This window comes from Ovis aries, chromosome 3 (assembly GCF_016772045.2).
Source record: "Ovis aries strain OAR_USU_Benz2616 breed Rambouillet chromosome 3, ARS-UI_Ramb_v3.0, whole genome shotgun sequence".
NCBI classification, from domain to species: domain Eukaryota; kingdom Metazoa; phylum Chordata; class Mammalia; order Artiodactyla; family Bovidae; genus Ovis; species Ovis aries.
This window is the reverse complement of record NC_056056.1, coordinates 183259211-183280265: the sequence shown is the minus strand read 5'-3', so window position 1 is coordinate 183280265 and position 21055 is coordinate 183259211. Positions and strand designations below refer to the sequence as shown.

Below are 21055 nucleotides of genomic sequence, written 5' to 3'. Positions count from 1 at the left end.
ATGACCTCAATGGCATCCTTGTGTAGACAAGACGACCACTTTTGGTGGGTTGAGTGTCCCAGCTTTTCTCATAAGACACATGACCCAACATTAAAACATGGTAACAGGCAGCTGGATGTGGGCCAACCACCTTGTTCTGTACTGGTCTAAAGATTATAGAGTACCTGAGAGTGACTGGGGTGATAGTCTTAATAACCCTCCTTTGATCAAAGGCCTGAGATTGAGACTATGTCTTTCAGCAAGTACCTAGAATTCAGTACTTATTTTGCTATACAGTTTTTATTTGCATTAGGACCACTGGATTGGAGGTAGGAATAGTTTCAAAAAGTATGATATAAAGTGGTCAATTATGCAGGTTTTAAAGATGATACTTAGGAAGAGTTCTGATAATGTGAAAAAAATTTTCAGACTATACTATTAAGTAAATAAAGCAGGATACAAAACTAGGTATAACATGATCTCAACTGTGTGTAAAATATATGTTAGCAAGATATGAATCTTCAGTTTTTCTTAATATGCAATTGTTTTTTAAAAGATTTATTTTTGGCCGCATGGGCTTTCTTCAATTGCAGCAAGCAGGGGCTACTCTTTGTTGTGGTGTGCAGGCTTCTCAATGCGGTGGCTTCGCTTGTTCCAGAGCACGGGCTCTAGGCACACAGGCTTCAGTAGCTGCAACTCCTGGGCTCTGGAACGTAGGCTCAGTAGTTGTGGCTCACAGGCCTAGCTGTTTCCACAGCATAAGGGATCTTCCCGGACCAGGGATTGAATCTGTGTCCCTTGCATTGGCAGGTGGATTCTTAACCAATAGACCACCAGGGAAACCCAGAATCTTTTTTCCTTCTATTTATTGCAATAGAAGAATGGAAGATACTTTCTAGCTGAATTGGAATATCTCAGAAACAGGCACTAGTTTTGGTTCCTAATTGCTTGACTCTAGGTTTGATTTTCAACAAACTAAGGAGAAAGAAGGAGAAAACGGATATTCATTTGATTTATTTGGGGTGCAGGAGAAAATGCAGGAAGGCATAATAACAATGTGGAGGAAACAATGGAGAGTAGACTAGCAATGAGCAAGATTTTCAGACGGGCCTTCAGAAACCTAGAAGTTGGTCCTTAAAGTTGCCCATGAAGTGAGGGTTTAAGGCTAGGAGATTTCTGTGCTCAGGAGAGGTTAGTTGCTGAGTCCTGATACCCAATCAGATAGACCTACCACTTGAACAACAACATGCTCATCAGCACCCCAGAGTCTAGACCAGTTTCTTCTTAGATATAGAGAGATATTGCTCCTTCCTGAATTTGCATTAAATGGATAACTGCCTCATCAGAAGGCTTTGCTGGCTCCCTCATTCATTACCCTGAATAAGCATCCTCTATAAACATGCCCTAGGACACCAGTACAGGAGGGCAGTGGGTAGATGGGGGTAGGGGGAGGGAAACTCCTTTATCTAGAGAGAAAAGGTTGAGTTAGACAATCTTGAGGTTATTTTAATAGTACTTGTGCACCTCTGTGCACACACACATTCACACAGGACACAAAGTACTAGGAAAAAACTATACCTCCTGCAAGGAGCCTACCTACCTTCCCTTTCTGCCCCTAAATATGAGTGTTCTCCAAGATCTACTCTTAGCCCTCTTCTTCATTCTAGATACATTTCCCTGGGCTCATTCAGCTGCCATACAAATTCTGATGCATGCTAAATCTGAAATCACCAATATGAGCCTCCTTATAGTTTAATGACATCTATAATAGTTACCACACAGAAACACATCTAGTTTCTCATCTATAAACTTTTTACCTTCGTCTTTGCTTTTGTTTCTCAATGTCTAAATTCTTGATGAATATTGCTTTGTTCTAAGAAGGAGAGTCTTGGGAAGAAAAAGAAATGATGTCTCATAAATCTCTTAACCACTCTGTGAAGGAAGTGTACTCATTCCTATCTGAGAAAATTGAGGCTTGGAACAGGTAAATACCTCGTGCAAGATCAAAGAGCTTGAAGGGAAGATGATTAAGGATTAAAGCCAGGTCTATGTATCCACCTAAGAAAGAAGGTTGATGGTTTCATGTTATGGAATCAAATTCTTTGTTCCCAGGATTTGGGATAATATGTTAATCATGAAATACTAATTATTCTCTGAGGACATGTTATATGTGAGACTAAGTCACCATAACCTTTTAATACTGAGTAAAGGCTCTGACTCTTTAGCTTCATCTATCCTCTGATATTACCTGGGACCTCAGGCTATCTGGCAAAAAGAAATCAGCTATAAAGAGAAACACTTCTCTGCTTGTGTCTGCTTTACCCTCAATTACTACCAGATGTGTCAGTTTCCCATACATCAAACAATTCTCCAACACTAGCTAGATGTCTTACAACTTAATTCTGACACTACCTACCTTTAGATAGTATCAGATCCCACAGGGTTAAAGGCTCAGTTCCATAAGATTGTCCTCTCTGCTCCCCACTTCAGACACCAATTGAAAGTCTAGGTTGTTACCTGTGCTTCCCACTGTGGTTGAACCAAAGTGTGTGTACCTGACACACAGTGAGGCCAAACAAACTGAAACATCAGTTTGGAGCAGAGAAAAATTTATTACAAGAGCCAATCAAGGATAATGGGCCACTCATGCTCAAAAGACTGAACTCTCCAATGTGTTTCAGGGAAGAGTATTTAAAAGCAAATTTGGAATGAGAGCCGCAGGGTGTGTGACCTTCTTTTGATTCATTGGCGGTGAGGTAACAGGATGGTGTTCCAAGAATCTCAGTCCTCAGTCTTCTGGTTCTGACAAGTCTGGGGTCCATGTACTTAAGTTCAGCCTAAAGTTACCATCCTCCACCTGGATGGAGGCCTTAGTTCCTGTAGAAGAACTCAGACATGCATCAGATTGTTATGTATTTATATCCCTTGAGGAGGAACTAAGGCTTTTTATCAAATTGCTTGAATCTCCTTTGTAATGCACAGAAGGTCTAGGAGGCTGAAGCTCTTTCCCCTACAAACAAGAAATAGGGAACATGGTCTGGCTTGGTTTCACCATCAGCTATAAACCAGAGGTTTCCAGACCCTAGTCTTCGGCTTCAATTAGTTTGTTGCTCCAGAATTTAAGAAAATAGTTTACTTACCAAGCTCCTCCATCCATAGGATTCTCCAGGCAACAATACCGGAGTGGGTTGCCTTTTCCTTCTCCAGAGGATCTTCCTGACCCGGGGATCAAACCCAGGTTTCCCACATTGGAAGCAGACGCTTTAACCTCTGAGCCACCAGGGAAGTCCACTTACTAGATTACTGATTTTTAAAAACATTGAATATATTTTATAAAGTGTTCTCTCTCTTTAAAAAGAGATTTTATTTATTTAATTTATGTCTGTGCTGGGTCTTTGTTGCTGCATGCAGGCCTTCTCCAGTTGTGGCAAGCAGGGGCCACTCTCTAGCTGTGGTGCATGGGATTCTCGTTACAGTGGTTTCTTTTGTTGCAGAGCACGGGCTTTAGAGCACTGGCTCAGTAGTTGTGGTGCACTGGCTTAGTGTCCCATGGCATGTGGGATCTTCCTGGACTAGGGATTGAACTTATGTCCCCTGCACTGGCAGGCAGATTCTTTACCACTGAGCCACCAGGAAAGCCCAATTACTGATTTATTATAAAAGATATAATAATGGATATAGATAAATAGATGAAGAGCTACATAGGGCAAGATTGGGAAGGGCCTCATAGCTTCTCTCTTCATGGAAGTGGGTTGTATACTACCTTACTGGCACATGGATATGTTCACCAACCCAGAAGCTCCCCAAACCACATCCTTCTGGGTTCTTATGGAGGATTCATTATGTAGGATTAATTAAGTAGTTGACCAACAGTGATTGATTAAATTTCCAATCCTTCTCCCCTCCTTGGAGGTGGGGCTGAAAGTTCCAACTCTCTAATTTTGATTGATCCCCTTAGCAACAAGCCCCTTTCCTTAGGAACACTTCAAAAGTCACCTACCTCATTAACATAAACTCAGATGTGGTTGAGAGGGGCTTGTTATGAACAACAAGATACTCTTTCACCCTTATGGATCTGGAGCTATTCAGTACCAAAGACCACATAATATAACCAAAGATGCTCCCACTGCTCTTATCACTTAGGAAATTCCAAGGGTTTAAAGAGCTCTATGCCAGCAAACAAAACAATAAACAAGGTGAAAAGACTACCCACAGATTAAGAGAAAATTGCAAATGATGTGACTGACAAAGAATTAGTCTCCAAAACTTACTAACTGTTCATGATGCTTAACAGCATCAAAACAAACAATCCAATCAAAAATGGGCAGAAGACCTTAGTAGACATTTCACTAAAGAAGACATACAGATAGCCAAGAGACACATAAAAAGATGTTCAACATTGCTAGTTATTAAATAAATGCAAATCAAAACTACAATGAGGTATCACCTCACACCAGCAAGAGTGGTTATCATCAAAAAATCCACAAACAATAAATGCTGGAGAGGGTGTGGAGAGAAGGGAATGTTCCTACACTATCAGTGGGAATGTAAATTGGTTCAGCCACTATGGAGAATAATATGGGGGTTCCTTAAAAAACTAAAAATAGAGCTATCATATGACCCTGCAATCCCACTCCTGGGCATATATCAGGAGAAAAACATGATCTGAAAGAATAGATGCACCCCAGTGTTCACTGAAGCACTGTTGATAACAGCCAAGACATGGAAGCAACCTAAATGTCCATGGACAGAAGAATGGATAAAGAAAATGTGGTACATATATGCAATGGAACATTACTCAGCCACTAAAAAGAATGAAATAAATGCTATTTGTAGCAACATGGATGGACCTAGAAATTGTCATAATGAGTGAAGTCAGTCAGACAGAGAAGGAGAAATGTCATATGACATCCCTTATATTTGGAATGGAAAAGATAATGATACAAATGAACTTACTTACAAAACAGGAGACTCACAGACTTAGAAAACAAATTCATGGTTGCTGGGGGGAGGAAAGGGGGCTGGAATACTTAGGGAATTTGAGATGGACAGGTACACAATGCTGTATTTAAAATGGATAACCAACAAGAACCTACTGTATAGCACAAGGAACTCTGCTCAATGTTATGCGGTGCCTGAATGAGAGAGGGGTTTGAGGGAGAATGGATACAGGTATATCTATGGCTGAGTTTCTTCACTGTTCACCAGCAACTATCACAAAGTTTTTTGTTAATCGGCTATCAGTTCAGTCACTCAGTTGTGTCTTACTCTGTGACCCCATGGACTGCAGCACGCCAGGCCTCTCTGTTCATCACCAACTCCCAGAGTTTACTGAAACTCATGTACTCTTGCCTGGAAAATCCCATGGATAGGGGAGCCTGCTAAGTGACTTAGCAGCAGCAGCAACTGGAATTTCATCACCTCCACTAGCTTTGTTCATAGTGATGCTTCCTAAGGCCTACTTGACTTTACATTCCAGGATGCATTCCCTTCACATTCCCTTCCAGGTAAGGGAAGTCATACCCTTACCTCACTCAGCATATGAATATTAAATTCAAAGTCGATCAGAGACCTAAATGTAAGGGCTGCTGTTGCTGCTGCTGCTGCTAAGTTGCTTCAGTCGTGTACAACTCTGTGCGACCCCAGAGACGGCAGCCCACCAGGCTCCCCCATCCCTGGGATTCTCCAGGCAAGAACACTGGAGTGGGTTGCTATTTCCTTCTCCAATGCATGAAAGTGAAAAATGAAAGTGAAAGTCACTCAGTCGTGTCTGACTCTTAGTGACTCCATGGACTGCAGCCTACCAGGCTCCTCCATTCATGGGATTTTCCAGGCAAGAATACTGGAGTGGGGTGCCATTGCCTTCTCCGAAACATAAGGGCTAAAACTACTAAAATACTTAGAATAAAACATAGGTTTAAATCTTCATAACTTCAGAATTGGTAATCGATTCTTAGATATGACACTAAAAGGAAAGGGAAGGGGAAAAGAAGGACACTTACCAGCAGTTTTACACACTTTTTAAACACAGCCAGATCTTAGTCACTAGCAAGTGACCTAATGTCTTAACTTAAATGGCCATATTTATTACATGACCATGTACATAGTGAGAAATTGGAAATGCAATCATTATAGAAGGGAATAGATGTTGAAAGACATGAAACAGTTAGCCATATGCCATGATTTAACTCATCAGCTATCTTTTCATCAATATCTTCAGTTTCCATGTATCCTAGTCCTCTTGCACACTCACAGACAAAACTATAATCCTACATTGATACAACTACTATTAATATCATCTCTACTGTTACTGTCCTCTGAAAAAAAACCATACAACTATGTGGTTTTTAGCACTTCTATAAATTGTTTTTAATTTCACCTGGACTTTTGACTCAACTGGGTGACATAACATTTATTTAAAAACATATATAGTTCTTTGATCCATGCATGTGTGCTAAGTTGGTTCAGTTGTGTCCTACTCTGCAGTTCCGGGACTGTATCTCGCCAGGCTCCTCTATACAGAACCCATGTCTCCTGTATTGGCAGTTGGGTTCTTTACCATTAGCGCCACCTGGGAAGCCACTCTTTGATCCATGTACATGCCAAGTCCTGTCCAACTCTTTGCCACCCAATGGACTGCAGATACCCAGATTCCTCTGTCCATTGGATTCTCCAGGCAAGAATACTGGTATGGGTTGCCATTTCCTACGCTGTCTTTGATCCACAGCACCTTGTAAAACCTTAGATGGATTTATCACTTGAACTGCTAACATATGGTTCTGCACACTAAAGTGGTTCTGAAAATAAACTTTATAAAAAAGAGGAATTGGTATTTTAAAGCAGGTGACTCAGAACATTGTCTCAGATCAGGAAAATCAAGGCTCATCAGAGGACAAATTCTAAAGAAATAATGTTACAGGGAAGAACTGACTCCATGTTGGATCTGTTTCCTTTACTTTAATTTTCGCTTCTTGTTGCTTTTGTTCATTGAAAGGATACTGTTCATACATAACAGCCTGCCTTGGGGAATGCTGCCTCTCTGCCTGAATGCCTTTAAACCAAAATGCCTTTGTTCAAAACCCTGTCTAACTGTAGATGGCTACAGGAAGGAAGAAATTAACACATTCTCTTTCTGAGGCTGGCCATTCCAGGAGATAACTGCAAGAGTAATGAAATTTTTACTTTACTTCCTCACCTCCCCCCGTCTCTTTTCTATAACAGAATCTAGTGTCCAGACCCTGATAAGATGGCTATTTTTAGACATTAGTCTGCTATCTTCTTGGTCAGTTGGCTTTCAGAATGAAGTTGTATTCCTTGCCTCCACACCTCATCTCTCATTTAACTGGCCTGTCATGTGGCAAGCAGAGTGAGCACAGACTCAGTAACAATAAGACCTGGTAGTCAGAATTTTCAGAGAAGGCAATGGCACCCCACTCCAGCACTCTTGCCTGGAAACTCCCATGGATGGAGGAGCCTGGTGGGCCACAGTCCATGGGGTCACAGAGTTGGACATGACTGAGTGACTTCATTTTCACTTTTCACTTTCATGCATTGGAGAAGGAAATGGCAACCCACTCCAGTGTTCTTGCCTGGAGAATCCCAGGGATGGGGGAGCCTGGTGGGCTGCCGTCTCTGGGGTCACACAGAGTCGGACATGACTAAAGTGACTTAGCAGCAGCAGCAGCAGCAGCAGTCAGAATTTTTTAGTCTTCTATTAATGAAAGAGTAGTTATATTAGCTTGTGTGCTATAGTGTGCTGCAGATTCTGATTCTTTCCAGATGAAATAAATGAAGGATAGATTTAACAATAAAGAAAGAACTAATGAGATGACACTGCCCCCCAAATAGGCAAATGCTGATAACAAAAATGGTAAAAACCAAGAATTTTGAAAAAACAAAACAAAACATCATTTAGAAAGTAAATGAAAAAAAAAAAAAGATGGAAAAATGCAATCCCAACTAAAATTAAATTGAGTGCTTTGAGAATACCAGTGCTGTTCTAGTGCGAAGATGCTTAAGTATTCAGGCTGTGGCTAAGAGACAAACCTAGAGAATCTAATCACCACTAATTTAAAATATATAAAACAGGGAGAAAACAGTCATGTGGCTTTCCCCCCCCCCCCACCGACACAAAATATTCCAGCTTTTATTAATTAGCATCAGGCACCTTAGAAGAGACAAAAGATGAGGTAGCAGAACTGGGAAGGCTCTCTGAATAAACACACAAAATAGGGCAGATAGGACTCAGGAAGTCATGTGAGCAGAGGGAGCCAGCATCCTCTGGGAGTGCCCCTGGACCCAGGGGTGCTCCAGGATCTGGGCCAAGGGCAGCTGGCCAGAGGGCTTATATTTGAGCAGCTTGAAAATCAAGTCCCAACTTCAGAAGGCATTGATAGGGGAACTTCACATCTACCTTGAGGATTCACTTGGAGGTCTCAGTGCATGAGGTTGTTTTGAAGCGTGGATTTCCTACCAGCAGTTCATAGCAGAGGATTCCAATGAACCACAGATGCACCTTCTTATTGTATGTTTTCCCCTCCATGTTTCTGCAGTCATGGAATTATCTGCTCAGGCTGTCTCCACATCTTAAACTTCTCTTCATGAATTAATCTGCAGCAATCTGGTTTCTACCGTCTATGTTCCATGCAAGCTACTCTTGTCAAGAATATGAACCTCTGAGGGATGTAACATGATAAATATATGTTATGATAAATATAATGTATAAATATATGTATATGTATATGATAAATATATGTATATGATAAATATAATCAACACTGCTGTATATTATATATGAAAGTCATTAAGAGAGTAGGTTCTAAGAATTCTCATCACAAGAAAAAATGTTTTGTTTCTATTTATTAAATTTTGTATCTATATGAGATGGTAGATGTTCACTAGACTTACTGTGATAATTACTTCATGATGTATATAAGTCAAACCATTATGCTGTACTTCTTATCCTTATACCATGCTGTATATCAATTATATCTCAATAAGACTAGAAGAAAAAATAAACTTATAGGGAAATTTTTTTTAAAGATCTATAATCTGAGAACTATAAAACACTGATGAAGGAAATTGAAGATGATTCAAAGAAATGGAAAGATATCCTATGCTCTTGGATTGGAAGAACTAATATTGTTCAAATGGCCATAATACCCAAAGCAATCTACAGATTAAATTACCCATGATATTTTTTCACAGAACTAGAACACATAATCCTAAAACATATGTGGAACAACAAAAGACCAAAAATTGCCAAAGCAATCCTGAGAAAAAGAATAAAGCTGGAGGTATAACCTTCCCAGACCTCAGAGAATATTATAAAGCTACAGTAATCAGAACAACATGGCACTGGCACAAACAGACATTTACCTCAATGGAACAGAATAGAGAGCCCCCAGATAAACCCATACACCTATGATCAATTAATCTTCAACAGAAGAGGCAAGAATATACAATAAAGAAAAGACAGTGTCTTCAGCAAATGGAGTTGGGAAAGCTGGACAGCTACATATAAATCCATGAAGTCTTCACACAGTATACAAAAATAAACTCAAAGTTGCTTAAAGACATAAATGTAAGACCATATACTATAAAACTCCTAGGTAAGAACACAGGGAAAACATTCTCTGACATAAACTGTAGCAATATTTTCTTAGATCAATCTCCCAAGACCAAAGAAGTAAAAGCAAAAATAAACAAATGGAATCTAATCAAACTTAAAAGCTTTTGCACAGCAAAGGAAACCATAAAATAAACCAGGAAAGACTACATGCATGCCAATGTTTATGATAGTATTATTTATAATAGCTAAGATATGGAATCAATCTAAGTGCCCATCAAGAGATGAATGTATAAAGAAGATGTATACATATACAATGGAATATTGGTTTCCCAGGTGGTGCTAGTGGTAAAAAACCCACCTGCCAATGCAAGAGTCATAAGATTAAGAGTTTGATCCCTGAGCCAGGAAGATCCCCTGGAGGAGGAAATGCCAACCCACTCCAGTATTCTTGCCTGGAGAATCTCATGGACAGAGGAGCCTGGCAGACTACAGACCATGGGGTCACAAACAGGTGGTCTTGACTGAGCAACTTAGCACAAACAAATGAAATAATGCCATCTGCAACATGGATGTACCTCAGTTCAGTTCAGTTCAATCGCTCAGTCGTGTCCAACTCTTTGCGACCCCATGAATCACAGCACGCCAGGCCTCCCTGTCCATCACCAACTCCCAGAGTTCACTCAGACTCACGTCCATCGAGTCAGTGATGCCATCCAGCCATCTCATCCTCTGTTGTTCTCTTCTCCTCCTGCCCCCAATCCCTCCCAGCATCAGAGTCTTTTCCAATGAGTCAACTCTTCGCATGAGGTGGCCAAAGTACTGGAGTTTCAGCTTTAGCATCATTCCTTCCAAAGAAATCCCAGGGCTGATCTCCTTCAGAATGGACTGGTTCCATCTCCTTGTAGTCTAAGGGACTTTCAAGAGTTTTCTCCAACACCACAGTTCAAAAGCATAAATTCTTCAGCACTCAGCCTTCTTCACAGTCCAATTCTCACATCCATACATGACCACAGGAAAAACCATAGCCTTGACTAGACTAAAGGTTATCATACTGGGTGAAGTCAGTCAGATTGAGAAGGACAAATATATGGTATCACTTACATATGAAATCTAAAAAATAATACAAATGAACCTATATACAGAACAGAAACAGAGTCAAGCACAGAAAACAAACACGGTCACCAAAGGAGGAAGTTAGCAGGGGGGATGGATCAATTAGGAATATGGGATTAACAGATACACATTATTATATATAAAAAACAAGAGAGAATTTACTGTATAGCACAGGGAACTATATTCAGTATCTTATAATTACCTATAATGGGAAATAATCTGAAAAAATATACATATAGCTGAATCATTTTGGTATATATCTGAAACTAACACAATATTTTAAATCAACTATACTTGTCAACAAAGGTCAGTCTAGTTAAGGCTACGGTTTTTCCAGTGGTCATGTCTGGATGTGAGAATTGGACTATAAAGAAGGCTAAGCACAGAAAAATTGATGCTTCTGAACTGCGGTGTTGGAGAAGACTCTTAAGAGTCCCTTGGACTGCAAGGAGATCCAACCAGTCCATCCTCAGGGAAATCGGTCCTGGGTGTTCACTGGAAGGACGGATGTTAAAGCTGAAACTCCATATTTTGGCCACCTGATGTGAAGAGCTGACTCATTTGAAAAGACCCCAATGTTGGGAAAGATTGAAGGCAGGAGGAGAAGGGGATGACAGAGGATGAGATGGTTAGATGGCATCACTGACTCAATGAACACGAGTTTGGGTAAGCTCTGGGAGTTGGTGATGGACAGGGAGGCCTGGTGCTATGGTTCATGGGGTTGCAAAGAGTTGGACACGACTGAGCGACTGAACTGAACTGAACTGATACTTCAATTAAAAAAATAAAGTGTATTACACTCCCTCCCACCAAAAAAAGAGAAAGAAATTAAAGGAAAAAAAAAGAGTACTTACCTTTGTGTTGCCAAATTCAGTAACATTTCTGTGTATACATCTTTTGTTCCTTTCAGATCTTTCTCTCCTGATTTTCCTCCTACCACACTGAGTGGTCCCCTCTCTGCAGGCTTTTCCTCTTCAACATTTACTAGGGATAAATAGTAAATTTAGGGATAGGTCCTGGATCCCTTCTCTTCTCTATTTACATTCTTTTACTAGGTAATCCCATTCATTTTCTTTGCTTTAAATACCATTTAATACTAGTGATTTTTCAGAGGAGAATTTTTTGTATCTCCCAAGAAGTCTTTCTTAAATCTGGTCTTACATCCAATTATCTACTAAATATTTTTATTCAAATGTCTCAAAAGTGTCTTGAACTTAATATGTCCAAAGTAGAGCTCTTAATCTCCAGCAACTCCCCTGCCCCAGCCTTCCAATCTAACTAATGCAAACCATTGTCCTGACTGCCCAAGTCAGGAAATTAGAATTTATTAATGGTTCTTTTTTCTCCTTTCTCCATCCTATATCTAATCTCCAACCAAGTCTTGAGACTTTTTCCATCCCCTCTCCCAGTGTATTCTGAATGCATCCACTTCTTTTTTCTACTGCCACCACCTTAATTCAGGCCACCATTTTTTTTCCTATGGGACAATTTCAACAGCTTCCTAACTAGTGACCCTACTTCTATCTCCTCCAAACTTTTTTGTGCATAGTAGTGATATTCTTAAGATACAAATCAAATAATTTCATTCCTGGCTGAATAACCAATAATATCCCACTGCACTGAGACTAAAACCCAAATTTCTTATTCTTTTTTTTTTTTTTTTTTGACTGTTAGGCAAAGGAAAGCTTCTGAACAGATTTGGGATCTCTGTATAAATTCTGAGGCCACCAAAAACCAAGAGAAAAGAACATATGTTAATAAAAAGAAGCATTTAAGGAATTCTACTCAAATTTTGAAGAGTTGTGAAATGAAAGTCGCTCAGTCGTGTTCAACTCTTTGCAACACCTTGGACTATACAGTCCATGGAATTCTCCAGGCAGAACATTGGAGTGGGTAGCCTTTCCCGTCTTCAGGGCATCTTCCCAACCCAGGGACTGAACTGCAGTATCCTGCATTGCAGGCAGAATTCTTTACCAGATTCTGAGCCACAAGGGAAGCCCAAGAATACTAGAGTGGGTAGCCTATCCTTTCTCCAGCAGATCTTCCTGACCCAGGAATCGAACTGGAATCTCCTGCATTGCAGGTGGATTCTTTACCAGCTGAGCTACCAGGGAAGCCCTGAAAAGTTGCCTTAGGCACAAATGATATTTGTCTTCAGTGTTCCTAGCCTCCTCCTTTTCAACCATTCTGTTACTTCTTTGGTGTAACTATCAGAATCAGGGGGAAAAAAGCAATTATAACTGTAAGTTTAGTAACTTTTTGCATTTTTTAAAAATGTACTTCTAATTATGAGATAATAGACTTTTTTATTACCAAAGAAGTTTCATTGAGGGGGATTAGAAAGAAGGGCGGAGAAGGCAATTGGCAACCCACTCCAGTACTCTTGCCTGGAAAATCCCATGGACAGAGGAGCATGGTGGGCTGCAGTCCATGGGGTTGCGAAGAGTCAGATACGACTGAGCGACTTCACTTTCACTTTTCACTTTTATGCTTTGGAGAAGGACATGGCAACCCACTCCAGTATTCTTGCCTGGAGAATCCCAGGGATGCGGGGAGCTTGGTAAGCTGCCGTCTATGGGGTCGCACAGAGTCGGACACGACTGAAGCGACTTAGCAGCAGCAGCAGCAGAAAGAAGGGCAGAGGGTTTAAAAAGTCCTTTCTAGGAGTCTCAAAAATCATAACTCATAATCCATCAGCTCTTCTGACTTTAAGGCTGATTCAGCTGTGCTAAGTCATTTCAGTCATGTCTGACTCTTTGTGACTCTGTGGACTGTAGCCTGTCAGTGTCCTCTGTCCATGGGATTCTCCAGGCAAGAATACTGGAGTGGGTTGCTGTGTTCTTCTCTAGCGGATCTTGTCAACCCAGGGATTGCACCCGCGTCTCTTATGTCTACCTGCATCAGCAGATGGGTTCTTTATCACTAGTGCCACCTGGGAAGCCCAGGTTGAGTTAGTAGGGCTATTTAACAAATTTTCTAGTTCATGTTGAGAAGCTAAACAGAACTATCTTGTCTCTTCTTGTTTCTGTGATTTGAAACTCATTTCCCTTGGAAAATTTTTCCTCTGTGAACATTTATACTTTGAAACACCAGACTCTATTTTTCTAATTGAGATATAATTGACATAGAACACTGTATTAGTTTCAGGTGGGCAACAGCCAAACTCCCTATCCTAACCTGCAAGGTAGGCGTGATTTCCGAGTATGTTCCAGTGTTGCCTGTCTCTCTAGTGTAGTCTTAAACCATGTCCCCTTTGCTTAATCCACTTCAGCCTCTGATTTTTATTCTTTGCACTCACCAAGTTATTTTGTGCCTTAGATTTTTACACAAGCTGTTCCCACTCCCTGGAAAGGTCTTCCCCTGCATTTTCCGTATCTAATTCCTTCATGTTCCATAGATACCAAGATAAAATCACTTCTTCAGAGAGATCTCCATTGATTATCCTGTTATTTATTTTTTCTATCTCAATTTTATCCTTATGTGTATGCTCAGTCATGTCTGACTCTTTGCGACCCCGTGGACTGTAGCCCTCCAGGCTCCTCTTGTCCATGGAATTTTCCAAGCAAGAACACAGGAGTGAGTGGATTGCCATTTCCTCCTTTAGAGCATCTTCCTGACCCAGGAATCACACCCTTGTCTCCTGTATTGGCAGGCGGATTCTTTACCACTGTGCCACCTGGGAAACTCCAATTTTATCCTTATTTTTCTTCAAAAATTTAAAGAAACAATCACACACATGCTGCTTGAAAGCAGAAAGTGTTAGTTGCTCAGTTGTGTCCAACTGTTTGTGTCAATATGGACTGTATAACCCACCAGGCTCCTCTGCCCATGGAATTCTCCAGGTAAGAATACTGGAGTGGGTTGCCATTCTCTTTTCCAGGGCATCTTTCCGACCCAGGGACTGAATCTGGGTCTCCGGCATTGCAGGCAAATTCTTTACTGTCTGAGCCATCAGGGAAGCCCATATGCTGTGTATTAGGTATCAAATACTATTCACAGCAATCTCACTAGTTGATTAATTCATTATTCCCTCTTTAAGGATGAGGCAACTGAGGCACAATAATGAGTAAGTGGCGAATTTGGGTTTTGCCCCAAGCCAACCAGCTTGTGCTCTTAACCATTTATGCTGTATTCTGCCTGTCAATAGGGGAAGGCAATGGCACCCCACTCCAGTACTCTCGCCTGGAAAATCCCATGGACGGAGGAGCCTGGTAGGCTGCAGTCCACGGGGTCGCTAGGAGTCAGACATGACTGAGCGACTTCACTTTCACTTTTCACTTTCATGCATTGGAGAAGGAAATGGCAACCCACTCCAGTGTTCTTGCCTGGAGAATCCCAGAGTTGGGGCAGCCTGGTGGGCTGCTGTCTATGGGGTCTCACAGAGTCGGACACGACTGAAGTGACTTAGCAGCAGCAGCCTGTCAATGTCAAAATTTGGAATTATTGTATTAATTTCCTTTTGTTGTTGCTGTTTTTTTATTTACGTTATTCTTTCTCTGTCCCTCCCAGAACATAAACTCTGTGAGTCAGGGATATTTGAGCATTGACATCTTATTGGTCATTGATTTCACAAGGCTTAACTGTTGTACCTTGGACACAATGAGTACTTAATAAACATTGGTTTAATCACTGAATGAATGAATGAGAGCAAGAGAAAACAATATTCATGACAAAGTTGGTGAAAGGTTGGTTTGAGGTGGTGGTGGTGGCAGTTTAGTTGCAAAGTCATGCCAGGCTCCTCTGTCCATGGGATTTCCCAAGTGAAAATACTGGAGTGGGCTGCCATTTCCTTCTCCAGGGGGTCTTCCCAACCCAGGGATCAAAACCATGTCTCCTGTTTGGCAGGCAGATTCTTTGCCACTGAGCCACCTGGGAAGCTCTGGTTTGAGGTACTAGACCACAAAAACACAACTTTAAAAAATATATTTGTTAGAAAGTATCATAAATGATTGGAGACTGCAAAGATAAATATGAGGGAACTGTGCTTCTACAAATGATTTAAGAAATTATTTTCTGGGTACCTGACACTGATTTATATATACATATATATGTATGCATGTATATATGATATGGGAGACAGAAATGGTAACCCACTCCAGTATTCTTGCCTGGAAAATCCCATGGATGGAGGAGCCTGGTAGGCTACAGTCCATGGGGTCGCAAAGAGTCGGACACAACTGAGCGACTTCACTTTCTTTCACTATGACACATATATGAATAAAGAGAGAAATATAACTGCAATACTGGAAGAGTATGATGTATAAGGAAATGCTTACTTTTTTCAAGTTAAATACTGACTTAGAAAGGATAAAAGTTGTAATCAAATCTTAAACTATTAAACTAGTATACATGTCTTAATGAAGTCAGGCTGAATATATTAACAAAACTGTATCAATCAGGAAAATGGGGCATAGGCAATGGGTGGCAATGGAAACTTAGGAAAGTTACAGAAGAAGACTCCATTCTTTGTTCTGTCCAGAGGAAAAAGAGACAGCAATCTACCCCAAGTGTTGTGATCCCTTTGAAGAGCTGTGCTTATACTTTGGGAAGAAGGCAGTTTAGCTAACTGCAATTACAGGTTTCCTCTCCTCTTCTTCAGCAGTTCATGGTCATTCATCATTGTTACGGAGACTGGGCTCTACAGGAGCACATGGGGTGTGGATGGGCTTCTTAACTGCAGTGAGATCAAGGCTGCAAAGCTGGAATAGAATTTATGGTGACCCAAACCCAAAACAAATTTCATGTGTTTTCTTTTTCCTTTCCCTTCCCTTTCCTCCTCTCCCCTCTCCTTCCCTTACCTTCTCTTCTCTTTCTTGATCAGATAATAACAAGAGAATATCTTGTTGTAACTGTGAGCATGTGGAAGGAATCTCTTGTTTTGGTCTATTTTTGAAGAATCACATCCAGAGAACCTGTTAGTCAAGGCTTTATAAGGACATTGTCATTTGCTCCTCCTCCCACACCATCAACCACTGTCTTTTTCCCCTTCACCTTGTACACAATGAAGGGAGAGTCCTGCTTAAAGAGCAGCATGTGTGTGTGTGTGTGTGTGTGTGTGTGTGTGTGTGTGTGTGTATTTGAACACCTCTTGGCCACTTAGAAACAACTCTGCAATAAGTGTCACCAGGAGAGAGGGAAGAAACTGGTCAGGTCCTTGATCTATTGACTCCATAGCCTACGACTCTCTTCAACCATAAGGACTGTAGCCTGCCAGGCTCCTCTGTCCATGGAATTTTCCAGGCAAGAATATTGGATTGGGTTGCCGTTCATTCTCCAGGGAATCTTCCTGACCCAGGTATCGAACCCACGTCTTTTACTGCCACATCTCCTGCACTGGCAGGCAGGTTCTTTACCACTAGCTCCACCTGGGAAGCGCCTCCACAATCTACTGCTGCTGCTGCTAAGTCGCTTCAGTTGGGTCCGACTCTGTGCGACCCCATAGACAGCAGCCCACCGGGCTCCCCCGTCCCTGGGATTCTCCAGGCAAGAATACTGGAGTGGGTTGCCATTTCCTTCTCCAGTGCATGAAAGTGAAAAGTGAAAGTGAAGTCGCTCAGTCATGTCCGACTCTTAGCGACCCCGTGGACTGCAGCCCACCAGGCTCCTCCGTCCATTGGATTTTCCAGGCAAGAGTACTGGGGTGGGGTGCCTAGTTACACAGAATAGCTCATTTTCTGTTCCTATTGCTGCCTTTCTTCTTGGTTGTTCTCAATTCCCATTTCTTCTTCATTCTTTATTCTCTTTCACTCTGACCTTGCCTTCATTTCCTTTTGTGACTCTTCATTATCACTCTTCATGTTGATTACAGTGGTCATTTTATGAGCATGTAATATATAGTTTTGGTTTTGCATTAGTAATGAGTGAAGGTGAATAAACATAATGATTCAGGTTACAGCTCTAGAGTTATGATTAAATTTTGGCTTCATCAGTTAAGAGTTGCCTGACTTTGGGCCAATCACTCAAATTCCCTGTGCCTTTCTTTCATCACCTGCGAATTGTAATGGTCCAGACCTCAGAGTTGCTGTTAGGATGGGAGAGATTGCATGTACCATACTTAGAAGAATGCTTGGCACATGGTCTCCAGAACTATTAGCTCTTTTTAAGGCTATTTATTGTAGGGTACTGTTAATACTACATAGAGCGAATTTCATGCAGTTCTCCTTTATTGAAGAATCTGTGAAGTAGAACTACTGGGGCAAGAAATAATAGTACCCAGAGGCCTACATTATAGATCTTTTTCTAAGCAGTGATGTGATAAACTGGACACAGAAAGCTTGGATGAGGGCAAACAATCTTTAGCAAAGACTGTCCTGAGACAGTAAGGTTATTTGGAGAGAGCAGAGGTGAAGGATAGGGAAAGGAGCGGGCAGAAGGGGAGACGAAGGAGGCGGAAGGGGCCGAAGCAGGAACCTTGCGTGTGTGTTATCTGTGTGTGTGTCGGGGGGCGGGGGGCTCCTAGAAGGCTTTGGAAGCACAGCGTTTGGGTGCAGAAGACCGGGAAGGGTGCTGCGAGACCAGGGGGTCTGAAAGAGAATGCTCGGGCCCCGGGCACGAGCGCGCTAGTTACCGTTTGCTTCTCTTCGAGGAAGGCACCGATTCCAGGCAGCTTCCTGAGCTTGGGCTCACGTCTCAGCGAGAGCCAGGCGCCTAAGCCACCCTCCGGGGCCTCGACACCCATCCGGCGGCCAGCCGGGCGGGCAGGGCCAGGCCGGGCTGGGGTCCCACCCCGCACGCGTCCAGCCTTCCCCCGGCACCCGCGGTGCGGACCGGCGGGAGGCGCCTCTGGAGGTTTCCGTCTGGTCCCTCCCCCGCCCCCCGCGCCGACTCCGTCCGCCTCCCCGCCTCCCGCTCGGAGCCCCGGCCAGCACGCAGGGAGGGAGCGGGCCGACGCTGCATCATTCCGCACCGGCTGCGGCGCGGCCGGAGGGAGCAGGTGGAGCGGGCGGGCGCGGCGAGCCGGAGCGCGGGACGTGGGGAGACTGCAGTGACGCTGCCCCGAGACATGGCGGCCGCGCGCCTCTGAATAAGCAGAATCGGAGCCCCTTGCCGCCCCCGGCCGCCGCAGCTGGACCATGCCGCACCGCTGCTGACCGCAGGCAGGGTCCGGCCCGGAGGACACATGCCGCAGCAGCTGCCACCTCGCCGTTGATCCTCTCCCCTGCATTCTCCATGTTGCGTTTCTCGCCGGGTTCTCGGGAAGTGTAGCTGCGGCTGCCGGAGAGGCAATTCTTTTCCCATTTTCATCCTTCCCTCTTTAGTTACTTCTCCCTTCCCCCGCCTGCTTTGCATCCATCTCCTCCACCCGGTTACCCCTCCTACCTCCATCCACCGGGGCTATGGCCGCGGAAGAGGTATTGCAGACTGTGGACCATTATAAGACCGAGATAGAGAGGCTGACCAAGGAGCTCACGGAGACCACCCACGAAAAGATCCAGGCGGCCGAATACGGACTGGTGGTACTGGAGGAGAAGCTGACCCTCAAACAGCAGTATGATGAGCTGGAGGCTGAATACGACAGCCTCAAACAGGAGCTGGAGCAGCTGAAAGAGGTGAGTTGCCTGTCACCTCTTGCCCGCTCGGCCTGGTCCCCCCACCCTCGGCGCCCACTCATCATTTATAAAGTAGTCGGGAAGCTTACTATTGAAAGGACTGTTTCTTCACTTAGAACCCTTGTAGATAAGAGAAGATTGAAAGAGTCCATTGTTTTAGCCCCAAGAGGGAAATTGCCCAGGAAATGAATGTATAATCTGGAATTTGGAGGCGATGGCTGTTTGGCCTGTGGGGGAGGGAGATTCGTAAGAGTCCTCAAGTCTCAGCACTCAGAGGCGACATTCAGCCGGGTCGGAATGCATAAATCAAACTTCTCAAAACTGCTGTTACATCAAGCTCAGGTTTCAGTGACAATCCCATAATCCACAAAGGCTTTGTGTAGGTTTGTGTTGAGGAGCCACAGTTTCAAAGGATGTAGAACCTCAGCCTTCTGCTGAATGTAGCCACTCCTTGATAAGATTGGAAACTGTTATTAAGAGAATTCCCCGCCAATCCCATTTGAAAAAGAGTGAGCACTCTTTCTCCTTGGCTTTAGTTATTCTTGTCTGGCTGCAGGAGAAAAACAACTCTACTGCTGGGGATTGCTGCTGCCTCAATTTCCCCTCTGAGTGAGGATGGGCCATACCCAAAGTCTTATAAGGTCACCCTGACCAGGGAAAATTAACTCCCCTACAGATGGTCTGAAAGAATGGCATATATCAAATGCATGAGCAGCGGTGCATTTCAAATAAGGCTCTTCTGTTTTAAATGACTCTATATATAAAACCAGAATGTCACAAATGGACCATGTATATATAACAGTTGTCCTCTTTAATCTTTTAGTATTGGCTTTTTTTAAAGACTAGCTAATGTTTGGAAAAAAATATGTAGTGAATATGCTTTGATTTCCTATCAAAAGACTAGAGGAATATACATATTGTTGAAGAAATTCAGTCTGTTTTACCCAATTCCTGAGGTACTATGTGTAGCATAAATGAAAATGTACACACTGCTTTTCTGTGTGGCATGTCTTTATTTTTATGTGTCCATTGGCATTTAAAATGTTAATTCTAATCTGGTATATAATGTTAATCATACATGTTTTTCTTATAATGTACTCAAACAGTTTCTCAGGGGCTGTCTTATTTTGTAAGCGTGATCTATGACATATCTAATCAACCTGCCTTCTAATTTAATACATAATATGGAAAACATTTATACTTTCAGATATATATTATTTTTATTCTTATGCCAAAATGTCAAAAAAATAAATATATGGTAAAAACCGCAATTGGAAATCTGATTTTTTGTGTGTTAGGCTGTAAATTTCTAGTTTATGTTCTTTTGGTTTTGTCTTTTGTTTTTGTTTTTACCAAGTATGTGTCTGTTCTTAACTACAACTAGATTTAATGGTATTTTCCAACTTATATTAGGTCTTTACCTGATATGTTTAAATTCAATAATGCTAAACCTGGTGAAGTCAGGAAACAGGATGGTGAATGTAATTTTCAGAGGTGTTTTGATGTTGTCTACACTTATCAACACTGTTTTACCAAGACAAGAAGTGCAAACCAGGCAATGTTAAGCCATCACCTCTTTGATAAAGATGGTAGACTTAATTTAATGAAATGGAATACAACTGTTAACTAGCTTTCCTGCTTGATTCAAATAACCCTACTAGGGTTTTTCTGTGTCATTGCATTCAACATATATAGTAAACTTTAATGCAATTGTCCTCTGCCTTTACTAGACCGTGTGTTCTCTAGGCAAGGAATCTGTCTTAATACTGCATCCAAAGTCTTTAACACAAAGCCCACCACATAGTGAGTGTACAGTAAATATTTTATGAAAGAATAAATTTAT

At 42.2% G+C, this 21055-nt stretch overlaps 2 protein-coding genes across 6 annotated transcripts in view; one reads left to right on the top strand and one right to left on the bottom strand.

Annotated features, from left to right (window-relative positions):
* Positions 1-2567: 2567 nt before the first annotated feature.
* Positions 2568-19255, bottom strand: LOC121819165 (uncharacterized). Of its 2 annotated transcripts, XM_060413217.1 has the most exons (3): positions 18983-19255; positions 11518-18874; positions 2568-2989 (listed from the first exon to the last, which is right to left on the bottom strand). In XM_060413217.1, the coding sequence occupies exons 1-2, from the start codon at positions 18986-18988 to the stop codon at positions 18311-18313; spliced, it is 570 nt and encodes a 189-aa protein (XP_060269200.1). In that variant the 5' UTR covers positions 18989-19255; the 3' UTR covers positions 2568-2989; positions 11518-18310. The 2 variants fall into 2 exon arrangements, with proteins under 2 accessions (XP_060269200.1, XP_060269199.1); XM_060413216.1 differs by having other exon boundaries at positions 11518-19255.
* Positions 18515-21055, top strand: part of BICD1 (BICD cargo adaptor 1) — a 250371-nt gene continuing 247830 nt past the window's right edge. For 3 of the 4 annotated variants that reach the window (XM_012175056.4, XM_060413213.1, XM_060413214.1), the window contains exon 1: positions 18515-19212. In XM_012175056.4, the coding sequence (XP_012030446.1) occupies positions 19000-19212 (213 nt within the window). In that variant the 5' untranslated portion in view covers positions 18515-18999. The remainder of the gene's footprint in view (positions 19213-21055) is intronic. The other variant, XM_042247282.2, reaches the window with a different exon arrangement.